At 44.3% G+C, this 18,855-nt stretch overlaps 1 protein-coding gene across 5 annotated transcripts in view; it reads right to left on the bottom strand.

Moving 5' to 3' along the window:
• BICDL1 (BICD family like cargo adaptor 1) overlaps nucleotides 1–18,855 on the bottom strand; it is an 84,820-nt gene that overhangs the window by 9,669 nt on the left and 56,296 nt on the right. Inside the window, exons 4-11 of one of the 5 annotated variants that reach the window (XR_007769439.1) lie at nucleotides 17,275–17,415; nucleotides 14,342–14,521; nucleotides 13,140–13,358; nucleotides 11,572–11,715; nucleotides 6,392–6,442; nucleotides 5,007–5,137; nucleotides 2,514–2,634; nucleotides 1,286–1,394 (exon numbers count right to left, since the gene is read on the bottom strand). Coding sequence is in view for 4 of the 5 variants with exons in the window: in XM_050923606.1 (XP_050779563.1) it covers nucleotides 2,514–2,634; nucleotides 5,007–5,137; nucleotides 6,392–6,442; nucleotides 11,572–11,715; nucleotides 13,140–13,358; nucleotides 14,342–14,521; nucleotides 17,275–17,421 (993 nt within the window). In the remaining variant the exon portion in view is untranslated. Of the gene's footprint in view, nucleotides 1–1,285; nucleotides 1,395–2,513; nucleotides 2,635–5,006; nucleotides 5,138–6,391; nucleotides 6,443–11,571; nucleotides 11,716–13,139; nucleotides 13,359–14,341; nucleotides 14,522–17,274; nucleotides 17,422–18,855 lie in introns of all 5 variants that reach the window. The other 4 variants (XM_050923605.1, XM_050923606.1, XM_050923607.1 and 1 more) reach the window with 4 other exon arrangements.

Here is an 18,855-nt window from a genome sequence, read left to right as displayed (position 1 = left end):
CTGTGAGCACATGTAATGTTCCTACACTGGCAGAAAAACTCCTGTTGGTGTAGGTTGTGTCTACACTAAGGGGCTATGTCAACATTGCTATGCCAGCATAAGCTTTGTAGGGTAGACACAGCCTGAGTGGGTAGTGTTATGGCTTTAAAGTTTGAGTCCTTGCCCAGCTGTCACTAACTCTGGATTGGCTTCCCAAATGACTGCTTCAATGTCAGATGGGTAAGTGTTGTAGTGGCATGGAAAGCTAGTTATATATGGTCTGAACAGGAAGAGAGAGGGCAATGCCTGCAAGGGCTTTTCTTTGCAAAAAGTTTTACATGCTAAGGGCCAAGTCGTGCTCAGTTACATTATTGTAAGTCTCTGTGGAGTAGTTCTGGGTTTACTCTGGCATAACTGAGAGCAAATTTGGCCCTACGATGTAAAAAGGTTTTGCTTTAACTTTAAAACCCTTACCATGAAGCGATGTTTTGGTTTTACAAAGCTTTTCAAAAGGCTGTTTGTTCTCATTCATTATTATTCAACAACATTAACTCAGTTTTATAGGCCAAATCCATGCCTGTTGTAACTCCTGAAATCAATGGCTTTACACAGGCGTTACAATAATTCTGATTATTTAAAATGGTAATTACCTGCTATGTTTTCTGGTTCACAGCCAGTTGTCCTAACACACATCAAACTCAGTGAAGTTTTCAAAGCAGAAGGACTTCAGGACTGGACACACATGACAACATACAGTACTCTTCAGAAAATACTATTTCCCAGACAGATTCTATTAGCTTCACTAAAATAGACCCAACCTTTCCATTCATAGAGCTGTTCACATCCTCAGAAAGGAACAGCTCATCTCACTTGTTTAATAAGATTTGTGCACATGCCAAGAGATATTTGCCATCCGTTTACCTATGCAACCATACTGAAGTCAATGGGTTGTAAAGGTGTAAGTGAAGGTAGAATTTTACCCTTATAGACCTGTTCTTGCTCCTGTTAAAGCCAATGACAAGACTCCCACTAGCTTCAGTGGATACAGAATCATATCCTAGCTTTGGAGAGGAAAACAGGTGTTAAAAGGAAACAGCTATAGGAGACAGACAGTGAATTCCAATGGGCACCTTGCACTGTGTGGAAATGATCAAGGAGGATGCCATATGTAAAGAAAGTAGTGAATGGAACAGAGGCTAATGTAGTCTGTGAGACACACTTTCCTTCAGCAGAGAATGAAACAACACTGGATTTGGATGTGATGGGAGAGTGAATGAGGTGGGTGGGATGGAGTGTGGGAGCTCACCTCAAAGGCAGGAGGGGCGTACGACTAAAGCTGTTGGTACGGGAACTGAGAGAGGCCACTAGATCAGAAACCAAAGGAGCCAGATAGTAAAAAGCCCTGAGGAAGCAAACTGTAAGCAGGAGAAAAAAGAGAAACGAGAACATGATGGAGTTGAAATAGGAAAAAGGTTGCATGGGAGAGGTTTCTACTGGTCAGCTTGGATAGTCAGTGCAGTCATCATCTTACTTGTTTTGTAACAAGCTACAACAAACCAGGGATCCATCAATCTCTGCCTTGGTCTTTGTCTCTCCTGCCATTTGTTTGTATCTTTTTTCACACATCCCTCCTCCATATTATCTGTCCAAATAACAACTGCATCTTAGTTCTCTCAAGTGATCTCTGGCTTTGTGTGACGTTGGTACTAGTGGCTCCCAAACTGGAAGAAGCTAGGTTAGCCATTTTACCTATAATTTGGAGTGGGACTGAGTTTTCACCTTTCCATCTAGCTAGATTTTCTGATGGAAAAGAAAACATTTACATCTGTGTCCTGAAACGGTAGAACCCAAATGATCAGTATGGTTTCATTGCCTCTGTTCCCTATCTGAAGAGGAGGCACAGGAGACTGACTGAAGTTTTTAGAAGATTTATTGCTGCTACATGTGAGTGTCTTCAGTCAGCATGTTACCTGGATAGTAATCTGATCTGAGATGGTCAATGTCTTTGACCTATGGACATAGGAAATCTAGAGAAGGAACCTTTGTCCTGTTACAGCAAAACTTTTCCACGTCCATATCCCAGAGACGGAGCCAGGTCACAGCTGTTAGAGAGAGGGAACTGAGTTTTGAAAAGGAGGTGTACCTGTCACTAGGGCTATGTGCAGCTGTGAAATTAGAGTTGGTTCCTTTAGTTGCTCTATCCCCATATTAAATAGTAGTTTCTTTATAGCACACTGTAACAGCCACCATCTGCAAGGGTCCAAATTCAGAGATCACTCCCCTGCTTTAACCCTGGGGCTCTCAGTGGGTCTGTGGCTTGTGCCATTCACACTAGTGTTTTATTACTTGAGAGACAACAACTTTTGTATTCCAGATATAGTCCAGCTTCAAGTGTGATGTGAGCGTACAGACAAGAATGAGTCAACCTGTGGAACTTTCCCTTCCTCGACCAGTATACCCCTCTCCTTGAGCCGATGATCTGTAAGTGCTTCCCACCAATGCTCCACTTTGCACTGCTGTTGGGTATCACCTACCTGCCATGCCTCAAGCTGCTGTGAGAGGTTCAGTTTCTGTTGAATAGCATCCAGCAGCTGACTGTTCAGAGACATCATGTCGATCTTGCACTTGGCTAGTTCCATTTCCACTGCATTCTTCCTGGGGGGCGGGGAAAGAGAGACATGGACACTCTCAGAGCACAATTCAATTTTATCTAGATCAATTCCTGCAGGTCTTCAAAACCACCTCACCAGTGTTCACTGATTTCCATTCAGCAAAATCAGGATATGGAACCTGACATCCAATCTGCCAAAGAACTCTGATGTTTAGTGAGTGACTAGCTCGAGCTTCTACTGGGACAATGAAAAGGAGATGTATCCTGCCAGCAGGTGAGCAGAGCCCTTATCATATGGAGAATACTCCTCTGTAGAGGGGGAATGGAAAGCAGGACATACTCTGATAAATTGTTGTGTAGGTTTCCAGTATTAAGACTCTGGCCCAAACAGTTTACACTTGTAAGTCTTTATTCAACCATTTCCTGTGCCTCTTATGCCCAAGAAATAATATAAACTGGTAGGGAATATCCTGGCTGCTAATTTTAGATCCAAGTTTGTTTTGACATTTGTATTAACCATATCTGATTCATCCGTTACCCTGCAATAACAACTTTCCCCTGCTTTTCTGCAGAAGAGTGGTCTGGGAATTAGTTTTTATGTTATAGGCAGAGCTGGTAGCACCACCTACGCTTAACGATGCTCAACACCTCTCATTAAAAAACTGTTCTCAGTTGTTTGTAACTTTGCCAAATTAACTGTTCAGGCTGAAATTTCCATGCTGGGTGTCTGCCTGAGGCTGAATTGTTTTGGAAAGTTTCAGCAAAAATGGCTTGAGATAGGAGGGAAATAATATTCTTGCAACTTCTCCCCTGAGATGGTCCAATACCTCCAGCCTTTGGAGCAGGGTTTTGAAGTTTGGCAGGGGATGTCACCCTGGTGCTGGGGATGTGCCTTTTGCTGTTTTTTATATCTGTTTGTGCATGCACAAACACTCTCACCTAAAGCACCATCCCACCTACCCGTTGTCTGCAATCAGTTACAGTCACTGTACACCCTCTCTCCAGTAATAGCGCACACTCCCAATTCCACACACCATAAATATTAATGGTTCATCCCATGTGAATTGCTAGGGTCACTTGAACAGCAAAAAATCTGCAGATCTCCAGTGAAAGGCCCCAGGTCTGAGTGTTTCAGAAAAATATGCTTCTATTGTAAAACAGCCCATCACTGCTAGATATTAACAGTGGAATTTATGCATCCCACGAGTGGCACAGTTGCCATAGAGACGACAGAACTGGCAACCCATACTGCTATTAAATGTCAAAGCAAGCCTTTTGCACCAAACATCAGTAGCAGGGATATTCCCTACTTCTGCCAACAGATGGAGCGGTTACAATGGCATTCTGAAGGGATTTGGTACCCTTTGGGACACTGTAAAGAACACTTGACAGATCATGTAATTAAAAAAAAAAAATTAAGCCATTGTGTATGCTTGCTTATCTGCCCTCCCTCCTCATAGACATGCATGATTTGAAGTGCTCTGCTCCTCTTGCCAACCCAGCAAGGGTTAGGCATTGCTGTAAGGAAGTGGGCTGCATTGTGTTCTGTCCTGTCTCACTTCACTGGTGATCAGAGAGTCTCCTCTGATCTAGAGTAAGCAGAATACAAGTGCTTTTGCCATTCTCCCCCTTCCTCCAGAGCCTGGTGTCCTGAACTTCATGTTCCTCCCTCAGGCTGCCTAAAACTGAACAGGCAAAGATGTGGAGGGAAAGGGAAGATGGGAGGTAAAAAAAAATAATGAAAAAACGTGGCATAAAGACTGGATCAAAGTCATGGGAGGGGAAGGACAGAGGGATGCAGTAACAGGGCTGCACAGAGAAAGTAAAGCAGGAGAAAGAGAGAACAGAGGGAAGGTGGAGCACAGAGGCTAAGGGCAGAAGAACAGGATAGAGGAGAAGCATAATTGAAGGACCAGAGGATTGCAATAACAGAGATTCACAGAGGCATCAGAGCAAAATGGAAGAGGGGGGCTGGAAGAGCTATGGAACAGGTTAGAGAAGGTGCAGTAGCAGAGATACACAGAGGAACTGGAAGGGAGGCTGGAAGTGCAAAATAAAATAGGAGGAGGAGGAAAGGACCAGTTCCAATATTTGTATTCCCTTCCCAAATGGGGCAATAGCCATCCCTTGGCTTGATGAAAAGATCTGTCCCCCAAAGTTGCTAAAAATAGAATTTATGGAGTTTCTTTTTAATGAGAGCAGAACTGCTGGTTCCAGGAACTTCCTGGGATCAGGACCCATGTCACAGGCACTTAGCAGGACTCCTCAGCACTCAGAAGTGGGAAGATCTACCACTTTACTGGCAGCAGCCTTGCAACAAAGCTGCCAACAAAGTGCCTGCTTTGAACAAACTGATGGGTAAATTCTGAGACCACAACCCAAACCCATCTCTGTTTTTCAATAGAATTCTAGTTACTTGGCAATGGCCTCATCTCGATCTCTGATGGCCTTCAGAAGCTGTTCATTTGTCTCCTTATCTTCAGCTGACCCTCGGAGCCTGTCCCTTTCTTCTTTCAGGACAGTCATCTCCACACTCAGCAGCGTCACCTGTCAGGAACAGGAAGAGCACTGTCAATCATTTCTCCTCTCAGGGTAATAATTAGTACTGGTGGAAGGTGCCTGACTGGCAACCTTGAAGAGAGAAGTCCTCTAATCACAGAGCACTTAGGATGAGCAGTGACAGGCTACCACTGGACATGTGCCTCAGCTCTGATCTGAATGAACCACCTCATAAGGGTGAGAGTTTCCAGTCTCCAGGCCCATCAAACCTTGGTCTTTACAGGGGCTGCCAACAATGGTGATAACTGAAGTGGTGGCTCCTACCTGCAAGGCCTAAGATTTGCCAACTCACTTGACATGGGCTGTCAAATAGCCATCAGATGGCAATGACGCCACTCCATTACATTTAATGATCACCATGGATAATGTTAAAGGCCATTTCAAATGCTCCATTGCAGCCCCTATGATCCACCATAAAGGAGATGGGTTGTGATCCCACTATCTCAGCTACATTACAGGCACTGAAGGTTCACTGTCAAAATGTTACTTCCTCACCAAGAGACTCCTCTATTGATCCAATGTCCTTTCAGCCTGCACTCTGGTCTCTGGTCTTTCCTTGACATCACTTGGGTTCATACATTTTCAAGTGCCCCCTCCCCCACTGCAATAAGTTTAAAAAAATAATAATTAAAAAAAACCCTCATTTTCCTGACTGTCTTTTCTTTAGAAGTAGTGAGCAGTTAAAAACAAACCTATACAAGAGTGATGATGTGAAAAAGGACACTCCGCTCTAAGGAAGGTGTTACTGGCACTCATCAGAATTTTAATTAGACTTCAAAGTACATGTAAAATATTTAATAATCTGAGAATCTATTTGCCATTTATCATAGAATCTTTGGGTTGGAAGGGACCTCAGGAGACCATCTAGTCCACCCCCCTGCTCAAAACAGGACAAATCTCCAGACAGATTTTTGCCCCAGATCCCTAAGTGGCTGCCCTCAAGGACTGAGCTTACAACCCTAGGTTTAACAGGCCAATGCTCAAACTACTGAGCTATACCTTCCCCTATCCCAGTTCAAAGTGAAATAATAGCATATGAAATCATGAGGGACTCGCTCTATCACAGCTCTGCAAATCTCCAGAGGCATTTGGTGTCTTGGTCTGCTGTATGGAGGAATTCCATTACCAATGTACTGCACTACCACTTTGGAAATCTTTCTGAGATGCAACAAACTACCCTTCTCTAAACCTCATTGGTGGTGGGAAGACAGCTAAGAAGTTATCCATCACAAGGATACTTACTTTTCTACTGTCACTGGATCTGCCATTGATCTGCTTCTGGGCATGGACAGACTGTGGGAGATGAATGTACACAGAGAAACTGCTTTTGAAGATGGAGTTCTGATGCCAGGTTAAAATACAGTACTGGCGGGCAAGTCTTTCTGGGAGGCTGAAGGAGATGGTAATATATGTTCACTAGGCTGAAGTCCTACACAGTGTTGGACTCTCCGTGTCCAAGTAAAAAATACAGAACCATAGAAATGTATGGTTAAAAAATAAAACAAATAATTGGAGATATACCTATCTCCTAGAACTGGAAAGGACCTTGAAAGGTCATGAAGTCCAGCCCCCTGCCTTCACTAGCAGGACCAAGTACTGATTTTTGCCCTAGATACCTAAGTGGCCCCCTCAAGGATTGAACTCACAACTCTGGGTTTAACAGGCCCATGCTCAAATCACTGAGCTATCCCTCCTAGAAAAGAACCTCAAGAGGCCATCTAGTCCACCCCATACGCTGTGGTAGACTGAAATAAACTTAGACCATCGCTAACAGATGTTTTTCTGACCTGTTTTCAAAAACTTCCAGAAATGGGGATTTCCAAAACCTCCCATGGATGACTATTCCAGCGCTTAACTACTCTTCTAGTTAGAATTTTTTCCTAATATCTAACCTACATCTCCCTGGCTGCGGATTAAACTGATTACTTCTTGTTCTACCTATCATTTTTGCTACTCTCCTGTGGACTCTCCTCCATTTTATCCACATCTTTCTTAAAGTGTGGCACTCAGAACTGTGTGGCACCCACAACTGGATACAGTACTCCAGCTGACGCCTCACCAATGCTAAGCAGAGTATGACAATTACCTCCCAGCTTTGAGAGGTGAGGTAGTGGGTTGTAATGGAATTAACTGTAAGAAGCTACCCAATACTTTCTCTGAAGTATTGCTGAGAGCACCTCTTTCTCCCTAGGAAAGGCTCTGGCTTTAACTTGAATCTTCGCCGTGTTAGCATATTCCTAAGAACGAAAGAGCTGTTCCCTGTGAGATTGACGCACAAGCACTAGGGAACCCTTCAAAGATATTTCTGTGTCTTAATCATTCATACAGCTCCTCATTTGTGTTTGTTCAACTGGCCCTGATTGGGGAAGCCACCACACTTATTCCCAGGAAGGGGAGGGGTATACAGTTCCAATACCTTCCTCCAAGTGGCAGTGGTCAGAAGGTCTAATGAGCTGTAAGACATTGCATTAATTGTTTTCCCCTCCCCCACAACCCCTGAGGAGCAGAACACAGTTCAGAGCAGGTGGCTGAGGAGCCCATACTATTTCATCCATCTGAAGCACATGAGCTTCCAAGCAGAGGTTTGAACAGTCTTTCAGCATGGGACAGTCTATAAGAATTGATTGGTTTCTTTGCTCACAGATTGCACTGCATGACAAGCCCTGTAAATATGCCAGTTATACATACGCAGAGGTGTGTTAGAAGGCACTGGCCTGTAATGATATCTGTAGCTGTGGATGTACAGAGGAGTGTACAGGATAAAATACACCATTTGGTGGGAGTAGAATGGAGCAGGCATTCTCCTGCCCGACAATTTTTCTTTAGCATTAAACAAGATTTTCTGATTGTTTCTCCCATGTGTAAAAGCAGCAAAGAATCCTGTGGCACCTTATAGACTAACAGACGTATTGGAGCATGAGCTTTCATGGGTGAATACTCACTTCGTCGGATGCATGCATTCACCTACGAACGCTCATGCTCCAAAACGTCTGTTAGTCTATAAGGTGCCACAGGATTCTTTGCTGCTTTTACAGATCCAGACTAACACGGCTACCCCTCTGATACTTCTCCCATGTGGTTGCTTACCCTGTGGAAACTGTGGTTCTTTGAGTAGTCAGTGCAGATCCGCTCTAGGTGTGCATGGGCCTGATCAGTGAGGGAGTGGATTTATTTTTGAATAGCAGTGTTCACTGGGCAGCATATTCACTCTGTGCTGCCTCATGCTCCCATATCGGGGCACAAAGCGTGGGGTGGCTGTGACGCCTCTGTTCCTGTGTTGCTGAGGACTCTGAAAAGCAGTGACAGAGGATGGGTTGCAGGATCTGCACTGACAACAACAGCATCCTGAAGAACCACAGTTACTACAGAATGGTGACTTAGTCTTTCTTCTTCGAGGCTGTTGGTGTGGATCCCACTGTAGGTGACTGGCCACAAGTACCCTCCCTGAATGGTGGGAGTGAAGGGTTTCACCTGTATCAGTCAAACAGTGCTGGAACTACTGCTCTCCTGAATTTGGCATCCAACCAGGCTGCCTTATCAAGTGCATGAACTTAGTGGGTTGCTCTGTGTAGCCTTATAGATTGCAGAGATCACCATGTTCCTGAAGCAGGTGGAAGATGCCAGCTGTACTCTGGAGAAGTGTGCTTTGATATCTGGAGGGAGATGCTTGCCAGCCATTTGCTAGCAGGTGGATCCTGTGTGATGAGATAGCTTAGCCTTTTGATACGCTGAATATGGCCTGAAAGCCTTGCTTCTGGTGAGGTAATAGAACAAAGCACCTCAGACGTCTAAGTAGGCGCTTCCTTTCTCCTGGCACTGAGCATGGCTTTGGGAAGAAGGCTAGTCAAGCAATCCATTGGTTTAGGTGGAATTCTGAGACGACCATAGGGATGAACTTGAGATATAGTATCAGTACCACCTTGTCTCTAAGGAAGGGTGTGTACGGCAGTCTGGCCATAAGGGCTCGGAGTTCATTAACTATCTGTGCTGAGATAATAGCCACACGAAAGGTGATGATAAGGTGGCGTACAAAGCACTCTGAGAGGGATTCAAAAGGGGGGGATCCAAGCTTTAGAAGGAGGCATTGAGGTCCCAGATGGGAGTTGAGTTTTTGACTGAAAGGCAAGCCCTGTAAGGGAGGCCTTTGAGGAATTTTGATACTGTAGGGCATGCGAAGACCAGCTATGAATGTACTGGAATGCGACAAGCTGATAGTGCAGCAAGGTGAACCTTGAGAGAGTTGAATCCTAACTCTGCACAATTATGCAGGGGATCAAGTCATGCCAAGACCATGTGTCTTGCATCTGCAGGTGGTTCAGGTTAGTGCCCCAGCTTGTCCTTAAAGCATCCATAATAAGCATTATCAGGAGGGAAAGGACAGAAAATGGCACCCCTTTTCTTATGTTCACTAGGTCTAGCCACCAAGTGAACTCTTGCATGACCTGAGGCACTGAATAGCTTTCTGAGATGTCTGGACAGGAAGTATACAGATGTCAGCCACAACTGTAAGGGCTATAGGTGAAGTCCGGCAAGTGGCATATGCATGGACGCTGACATGTAGTCTAAAAGTCTCAGACCGTATGCACGGTCTGAGGTAGGCTCTTGCCAATCTGGAGTCAATTAAAGCTCCTCTGAACTCATCTGCAGTGGCATGAGAAACGAGGTACTCCACGACTTAGAAATCTCAGTTGGAATGTGCCTCAGCCAGTCATCCAGGTATGGGTGGACCTGGATTCCTACCTCCTTAAATTCTCTCCCACCACTGCTAGGCATTTGGTTAATATTCTTGGTGATGTGGAGAGTCCAAAGGGGAGAACCTTGCATTTTTAATGGTTGGGCCCCACTGTGAATCTTAGGTACTTCCACAAAGCCATACATCTGACTCACAAGAAGTATGCATCCTACAAGTTGAGAGCCATGAACCAGTCTTAAGCATAGAACGACAGAATGATGGAGGCATGCTGAACCAAAGACAACATGTATTTGTTGAATTTCCTGAGATCTAGGATAGGCCAAGAATCTTTCTTTTTCAGAATGAGGAAATACTGAAAGTCGAAGCCTCTTGCCTTAAGATCTGATGGAACCTGCTTCATCTAGGAGCCATAGAAGAAAGAGGTCACTTCTGTTAGTAGTTGCCTGTTGTGAGAGAGATCCCTGAAGATCAAGGCAGAGGGCAAAGAGTGGAACTCAGTGGGGTGGCTATGGAACCAGTGTCTCGATCTCCCAAGTCTCAGCAATCCTCACAAGGAACTCCTGGAATGTTTGAGTCATCCTTTGCAGGTGCCGTTGCCATTGGATACCACTTCATCTAGCAGCAAAGAGTGGAGACCATTTAGTGGTGAGATGAGGCACTGACATTACTCAGACCCTGGAACTGGCTCCTCCCAGTATTCAAGCATCAGTGGTTTGGCCGGGGATGCTGCTGGGGAGAGCGATCTTTCCCTTTTCCTCAGTTCTGGAAGGCTTTGAAGAAGTGTTTAGGTTGAGCTGAAAATTAGTGGGTTGGATACTTGCTGGGTTCTGTCTTGCTGTCATGGTCAGTAAGAGGGAACCAAGACAGGGTTGCAGCCATCCCACCTTTATGCTCTTGGATGAGGCAGCACAGGATGCATACATGGCTCCTGCTATTCCAGTTCCAATCTCACATAGGCATGAGGCACATGCACACCTACAGAGGGATCCACACTGAGACATACTTGAAGAACACTGGGTTGGCAAAAATTGACTCATACAGGGCTCTGATAGGTGTTGCCAATAGGTCTTCTCAGGATATGACTAGATGACCTCTTCCAAGTAAGCAGAGCGCCCTGTGGGAATGTGCTACAATCCTGTCTTATAAAGCAACATGCATTTCAAGGGGAGTTGTGGGGGCAAAAGATATATCTAACTTCAAGACTAAGCTTGATAAGTTTATGGAGGGGATGGTATGATGGGATAGCCTAATTTTGGCAATTAATTCATATTTGTTTATTAGCAGGTAAATATGCCCAATGGTCTGTGATGGGATGTTAGATGGGGTGGGATCTGAGTTACTACAGAGAATTCTTTCCTGGGTGCAGGCTGGTGAGTCTTGCCCACATGCTCAGGGTTTAACTGATCACGATATTTGGGGTTGGGAAGAAATTTTCCACCAGGGCAGATTGGCAGAGGCCCTGGAGGTTTTCACCTTCCTCTGCAGCGTGGGGCACACACCGGTCACTTGCTGGAGGATTCTCTGCACCTTGAGGTCTTTAAACCACGATTTGAGGGCTTCAATAACTCAGACATAGGTTAGGGGTTTGTTACAGGAGTGGGTGGGTGAGATTCTGTGGCCTGCATGGTGCAGGAGGTCAGACTAGATGATCATAATGGTCCCTTCTGACCTTAACGTCTATGAGTCTGAGTCTATGAGAAGGTCCAGCGAATCTGTATGGATTGCTCACCTGGCTGTGAAGTCTCTGCAGCTCCTCCAGGCTTTGCCTCAGCTTCCCTCTTTCTCCCTCCATTAACTCCCTCAGGGCTCTTGAGTCCTCACTTGTTTGCCTGATCTGTTCTTCTAAGGCATCATCATCACTTCTCCGAGAACTCTGGCAGCAAGAGAGAAACATCTTGCTCAGCGTTCATGTGTAAGTTACAGTTTGCATTAGTTTTGTACTGATTTGGGGACAGCTCTAAGAAAGTAAGAGGAAAGTGGGAATGTCACTCTGCAAGATCTCTGATGTTATAGTACATGTTCACATACATTTATACGGTGTCCAGAGAGCTCACAACACAGCCAGTCACAAATACATCAGCTAAGACGAACACACACACAGCTCCTAAGCCTGGGTAGAGAGAACACACGCAGGTTACTTACCTTAGCAGAAAGATATACAGACACGCTTCCCACTCTGTAATCCTCTACTCTCATCTCTGACTACAACCTAGCTCCGATATTTACCTGTTCATACACTTATTCCTAACCAGGTTTCCATGTTTAGGCCTTTTATATGTTATCTCCATTCTCCCTTGAACAAATACAATCTTGTATTCTTGCTCAACCTTTTATTCTTCAATCCCAACTCCTACAGGCATTGAAACTGGTTGGGTCATGGTTTCCATTCATATCTGAGGTTTGCAGGTACACATAGCCTGCTGTCTTATTTCTGGATGTGCCACTCAAGAATGGAGCTGCCTTCAGGTTGGCTGTTTCCTTGTGGAGAACATACAAGTCTTGAGGATGAAGCAAATGGAGGGCCAAGATGTGGTTTTTGAGTCTTTGTGAAAGGCTACACATTTCCCCACTACTTTACTCTGTCATGGAGGTTGTCCCAGTTCCCCAAAGAGAGGATCTGCAGGTCTCCTCCAGCATGATTTCATTCAATCACCTATTAAGTTTCTGAGCTCTGCTGCTATCCTCAGTACTCCAAGGCAAACAGTAGGTGCTATGTTGCTGCAGAAGATTCCCTCTCCCATGCACAGGGGCCACCTCTGGTGGCTTATCCCAGGAGTGGTTGTGTCTATATTCTATAGGGACCCCAATTCTCATGATAACTCTTACCTTGCTTTTCACTCTCACTGATCTCTTTATATCATTAAAGTCTCCCAACCCTGTTTTAAACTGCAATCAGAAATGATGGTGAAAGAACCAAAATAGCATGAGAAAGTTTGCAATATTTTCAGGCTGGCTGAAACTAACACTAACTAGAACTCTTGCAAGAAACCCTGATCTCATGAGTTCTCCAGAGTGATTTCCAAACTGGAGAGATTTGCATGAGTATCTGAACAGAACCTTGATACTTTTTGAGGTCATAAGCTTAAATCCCTTGGGTTGGCATGTCTAAATACTGGCCTACTTGTGATATGTGAGATTGCTGGAAATGGGTTGTGCACTCTGATGTCTCATCTTCAAGGCCACAAATTCTGAAATCCCATAGAATTAAAGATCTAAAATAACCCACCCAAACCAGACTCTTACTTGCCTAGCACCAACACTGACACCGAAAATCCTTCTCTGTGTCCAGCTACCTACCGGGCAGTCTGAGCCATCTAGAACACTTTGTATCAGCCTCTTCAACTCATTGAGACCGGCACGTAGACTGCCAGCGGGGACATCTTTGGCTGATGAGGTTTCTGAAGACTCATCCATGGAGGAGTCTGTGGAGACTGCAGAGTCTGCGCTGTCATTTCCTCTGAGATGAGAGCAGAGATATCTGACTTGGCAATAGGCCTCCCAGAGCTGCAGTCTCAGCTGGAAGAAGACAGCATTATATTAGTCCATGGCTTCAGGGACCCATGAGATTCTATTGCCTGTAGACTTCCAGGATGTGACCATGCCCTGTTAGCTAGAAAAGTCCTTTGATGCACCCTATCCTAGATATAATATTAATGAAAAACAACAAGTACTTATCTAGTGCTTTTCATCTAGAGGTCTCAAAATATCATTACCTGCATTGCATATATAGGGAAACTGACACAGAGAGGTTACTTGGTTTGCCTAATGATATATGGTGAGTCAGCATAGGAAATTGAGATAGAACCCAGATTTCCTGATTTACAGCCCAGTGCCATGTCCACTGGATCACACCGTCTCCTTGAACAGCCAGGACTTGTGCGGCCCTTGCACTTTTCATCTGTGTGCACGCGCACATGGATTTTAAGTGTACTTTACAATATTGTCTCCTTAGACTAACCTCACACTGGGTGAGGCAACTCCCATCTTTTCATGTATTTATACTTGCTCCTGTATTTTCCACACCATGCATCTGATGAAGTGGGTTCTAGCCCAAGAAAGCTTATGCCCAAATAAATTTGTTAGTCTCCAAGGTGCCACAAGGTCTCCTCGTTGTTTTTGCTGATATAGACTAACACAGCTACCACTCTGAAACCTTAACAATATGTGTCAGCAGTGCAGCCCTTTCTCTCTCTCCTAATTGGTGTGGTTTTGTACCCCTAGGTAAGTTCACACCAGCATGTGCACATGTATTAATGCAGTGCTATATCAGATTTAAAACAAGTGTTGGATGATTACAGTGTGGTTTTCAATAGGCTGTGACTGGATTTCTTAACTGATATCAATAGCAGCTTTGTGGAATGTGTGGTGTGATTCAGTGCCATTTGCACTAGTCTGCCATGCTTTCTAGCTACTAGCCATGAACATGTTTACATGTGTGTTCATATGGTGCACGTTTACAAAGTTTCATATGCTTCCCCAGTGTGCAAGGATGATCATACCTGCTCTCTCTCTTGTTCCAGTTCTTCTGCCTCCATGCTCTGCTCAATCTCAGATAGCAGGGATGTGCTCGTTGTGTTGAAGCTCTGTAGACTTCTCTCCTCGCTAAGCTCTTCTACTTTTCCCTGGAGCTGCCGACAGGACAGCCGCACCTCCTGGAGCTCCAGCTGACTTTGATGCAGCTTCCAAAGGAAATCAAAGGAAACAAACAAAACTAGTGAATATGACCGAGGAATAGACAAATCTTTCAGCTCATGAAGGACCTTTGTGGGAGCCCTAAAAAAAAAGAGGGTTTCCACGCATGTGGGAGGAATGGTCTTTGCTGGTTTGTCTAATTTCTAAAGCTTAACAGGCTAAGACATTATTACCAAAACTTTACTCTGAGCTAAAACTAGACATGGACTGGAATCTAAAATATGCTGAAGACTCAAAATCACTAGGTTAGTTATGGTTAAGATGTATTACGAAGAATTCCAGAAGGAGCTAAGGAAAAATTAGGTAATTAGACAACAGAGCAACAAGTGAATTAAAAAAAAATCACACAACCATTTGTGTTTCGAAGAGATGTAGTTAAACCCTGATCATTCAAACCCCAGTTAACCAAGATTCACATATCCATTGCATCTAAAATTCACAGAGAAACATTTCACTAATTTGAAACTCCAGTTATCTGAATATTTCAGATATCTCTCAAGGCATTTAAATCAGGGCATATCTGTAGTGAGAGGTACACAATGGAATAAACAATTATTTACAAAAATATATGTGACAGTATACTTGTAAGTGATGTAAACGGAAAGTAACACAAATATATTAGGTTTCTTGTTACACTGCTGGTACAAAGTCAAAGCAGTAAACTCTAGTATTCGGTGCAATCACTTTCTACACAAATAACAGGCAGACAGAAATTCAGTGGATACAAGTGCATGGGAGATAATGTACATTAAAGGGAACAGTTTAATCCATCTGTTTACACTGGCAGGTTCTGAATTAGTGACAGCCTCTAAGGAAAAAGATCTAGGCATCATTGTGGATGGCTTAGTGTACAGCAGTGTTCAAAAAAGCTAAGATGCTAATCTGTACTAAGTATGTGATAGAGAGAAGTATGAAAAAAAATATTATGACACAACGATGGTAAATCCTCACCTTGAATACTGCATTTTGCAATGTTTCCCTCATCTTAAGAAAGACAGCAAAGGTCCAATGGAAGGCAACAAAATTAGCTGAAGGCATGCTGTGGTGGGGGTGGGGTCCAGATGTGGTGAGATGAACAAAGACTGGGAGTATGTAGTTTGGAAAGGAGAAGAGTTCTGATAGATGCTATTTTTATAAATACTGTATACTACAAAAAAAAGCAGTTGGGAATTCCTATTTAACACTCTCCCATTACATGAGAACTAGAGGGCACTTGCTGAAATTAAAAAGTGGGAAAAATGAATGAAGGAAATATTTTAATGCAATGTATAATTAGCCCATGAAACTTACTTGGGCAAATTGAGGCACATAGCTTAGTAAATTTCAAAATCTGATTAGACTTTTATCTATGAATAAATTATATTAATTAGAATGAAATTATAGAGGCTGGTGAAGTGGATAGCTCAGGATGTTAGTAATGGCAGAAAGAGTCTTTCACTTCTAGGTCACCAGTTCAAATCCACACCAGACTGGTAGCAGAGTACTGAGCAGCACTCAGATTGTAATGATTTTCATCTGCATAAAATGAATTGGTGGTCTCAGTCCAGCTCCTGGTGGACAGGTGTCCAAATCAAAAACCCACTATCACAGCTCACATTAACTAGCCCTCAAAATGGCAGTCTCACAGCAGAGAGGTCAAGGACCGAATGGGTCAGTGGAGCCTGAACTCCTGGGATGGAGTTCCTCCACGCCTGGATTGAGGAACAGTGTAGGGCAGAGTGAGAAACTTTGTTTCCAGGACTGTTGACCCTGAGTTCAGGAAGAAATTCTTCCCCTCATCTACTATGGTAGAGCAGGATTCTAGTTAGGTGCATTATAGGGGATTTTGCACCTCCTGCTGAAGGAGCAGCCAAGGTCAGACAGAAAATACCAGGCTAGATGGACTATCAGTCTGTTTGTGTAGCAGTTCCTATATTCTTATATTCCACAGACTGGCAGAGAAAATGGGGAGCTAATTGCCAAAGAATAAAATAGCCAATATAGTCACAAACCTGCAGTGGGTAGGGTGAGTTGAGAAAAGAAACCATAAAATATCACTCACCACCCAGAAATAGGCCCTATAACACTGACATAGAAACCTGTTCAACATCATTGCAGGAGTAATATTTACTAAGGGGGGATAGCTCAGTGGTTTGAGCATTGGCCTGCTAAATCCAGCGTTATGAGTTCAATCCTTGAGGGGGGCAATTTGGAGATTGGCCCAGCTTTGAGCAGGGGGTTGAACTAGATGACCTCCTGAGGTCCCTTCCAACCCTGATATTCTATGAAAAGCAGCTGAGAACTCCATAGGTATGGTTTGTGAACCTTTTGAATAGTGACAGATCTGAGGCTGGCTACCATGCTCTGGACCTCTGCCAAAAATAACCATAAGAGGACCTTATTGGAGTTAGTCCCAGTAAGAAATCAGCAGAAATGCAACCACGTTCCTCAACCTCCATCAAAGTACCTGTTTTCCTTGATTAAATGTTCTCACTCCTTGTTCTAATAGTTCATTTTCTCTTCCTTCATGCTCCTCTGTGAGAGTTCCCATTCTCTGCAAGCCATATCTAGGCGCTACCCACTCTGTTGTTCCTCTGTGATCATGAGTCATTTTATTCTTCCCTTTGGTCTCCTATCTCCAAATTCCCATTCTCTTAACTGTAGGTCCAATCCCAGATCCCCTCCTTTATCCCTTCTTAGCTTTCAGAGTTCCATTTTCTCTTTCATTTGAGCCTCTCTCTCCACCTCCTGTTCTCCTCACCTGCAGATCCTTATCATTGCTTTGTCTTTCCAGGACCAGCACTCGCTCCTGCAGTTCCTCCACGGTTCCCTGAAGCAGATCATTTTCTTCCATCATAGCACTAAGGCGACACTCCAGCTCCCGCTTCCTATCGGTAAGCATCTTAATCTGAAAGGGAAAGAGAGCTCGAGCTGGGCTCCAGGCTTTGGAAGAAAAAAATTCTTTCACAATGTGGTAAGAGAAAAGCAGCAGGAACCAGAGTACGTCTGTGTCTGCACCTGTATGAGAGAGACTGTGCCTCTTTATGCAACTCAGAGCTTAGGAAGAGGCTGAAAGAAAATGCCTCCCACCAGAAAACTCTGTGGAGCAGAGTGGGAGTGCAGCTCCTGAGACGCTGGAATGTGCGTTGCCAGGCAAACGTAGAGGGAGGGAAGGGGAGAAAACACTGTGTACCTTGGAATTTCCTAAGAACTACAGTAAAGCATGACCCTGCCCTACCCACCCTCCTAAGGATTCACCCAGACCATAAAATCTGCAAGAATGTGAAAAGCTAGTTACTCTGCCCAGCTTTATTATGACTCTGTTCCTGGTGTGAGCAAATGTTGGAGTTCCCAGAAAGGGAACCCCCCTGCGTTTCTACAGGGCCACTTACTGGAATCCCGAGGAGCGGTAAGGTGTTTGCTATGCCCTCTGTGGGTGACAGGGAGGATAGCATTGTGATCATACACCTTGTTCTTTGCTGTATGCTTGGTTTGATGATTTCTCAACACAAGATAATTTTATGCTTTAAAAAACAGCCTGATGGTTTTGTGCAACAATTACTGATATCTTCCCAACAATTACTTGTTTTAAAATAGATTCAAGCCTTTCAATTGTCCAGTGCTGCAAGCGCAGGTGATGAGGGACAATGTGCCAAGTCCATTCACTTAGCAAGAAGCTGTATATAGGATGATTCAGCACTAATAACGGCCACTGTTTGTTTAACCAGGAAAGAGAATAAATTTTCCTACCTAGCTATCTATCCAGGTTCTTCTACAGTACCTACCACCATGATACCTGAGTGCTGGGGGTATGTTTTGTACGCTGTCCAACGCCATCAGCTGTTCTTCAGCTATGCTCACAGACCTTTGATGCTCCCGGTACTTCCTGGTCAGTTCCTACACTATCTCAGATGGCTTGGTCCAGCAACTCATGTTCCCTAGGCCTATCTGATACCCACTCTCGTAGCTGCTCCCCAGTAGTGTCCCAGGTCCTTTCAGGCCTCTCCGATAGCTTGGGAAATATGTGCAAAGGTCTCTTCAAATCTCCTTTGCAGCTCCTTGATTAACCTTCTGGTTCTCTCCAGGTTACCCTCCCACCTATTCTGGATGCACTCCTAGCCCCCATTAACACATGCCCTAGATGCCTTAAACTGTCTCAGATATTGGTCTAGCCATTCTGTGGTTGCCTTCTAGACTCTCCTCTAATCCCCCCTGACTTACTGTTCTCTAGGTCTTCTCCAGTACACTCATGTTAGTTGCTAACTGTTCTCCAGGCTGTCTCTGATATTCTTCCATCTGGCTGCCTTCCAGGCCCAATGTTTATGGTTATGTATGTAGTGTA

Source organism: Gopherus flavomarginatus, chromosome 15, assembly GCF_025201925.1.
Source record: "Gopherus flavomarginatus isolate rGopFla2 chromosome 15, rGopFla2.mat.asm, whole genome shotgun sequence".
NCBI classification, from domain to species: domain Eukaryota; kingdom Metazoa; phylum Chordata; order Testudines; family Testudinidae; genus Gopherus; species Gopherus flavomarginatus.
The sequence above is the reverse complement of the archived record's forward strand: the minus strand, read 5'-3'. Positions and strand labels throughout refer to the sequence as shown.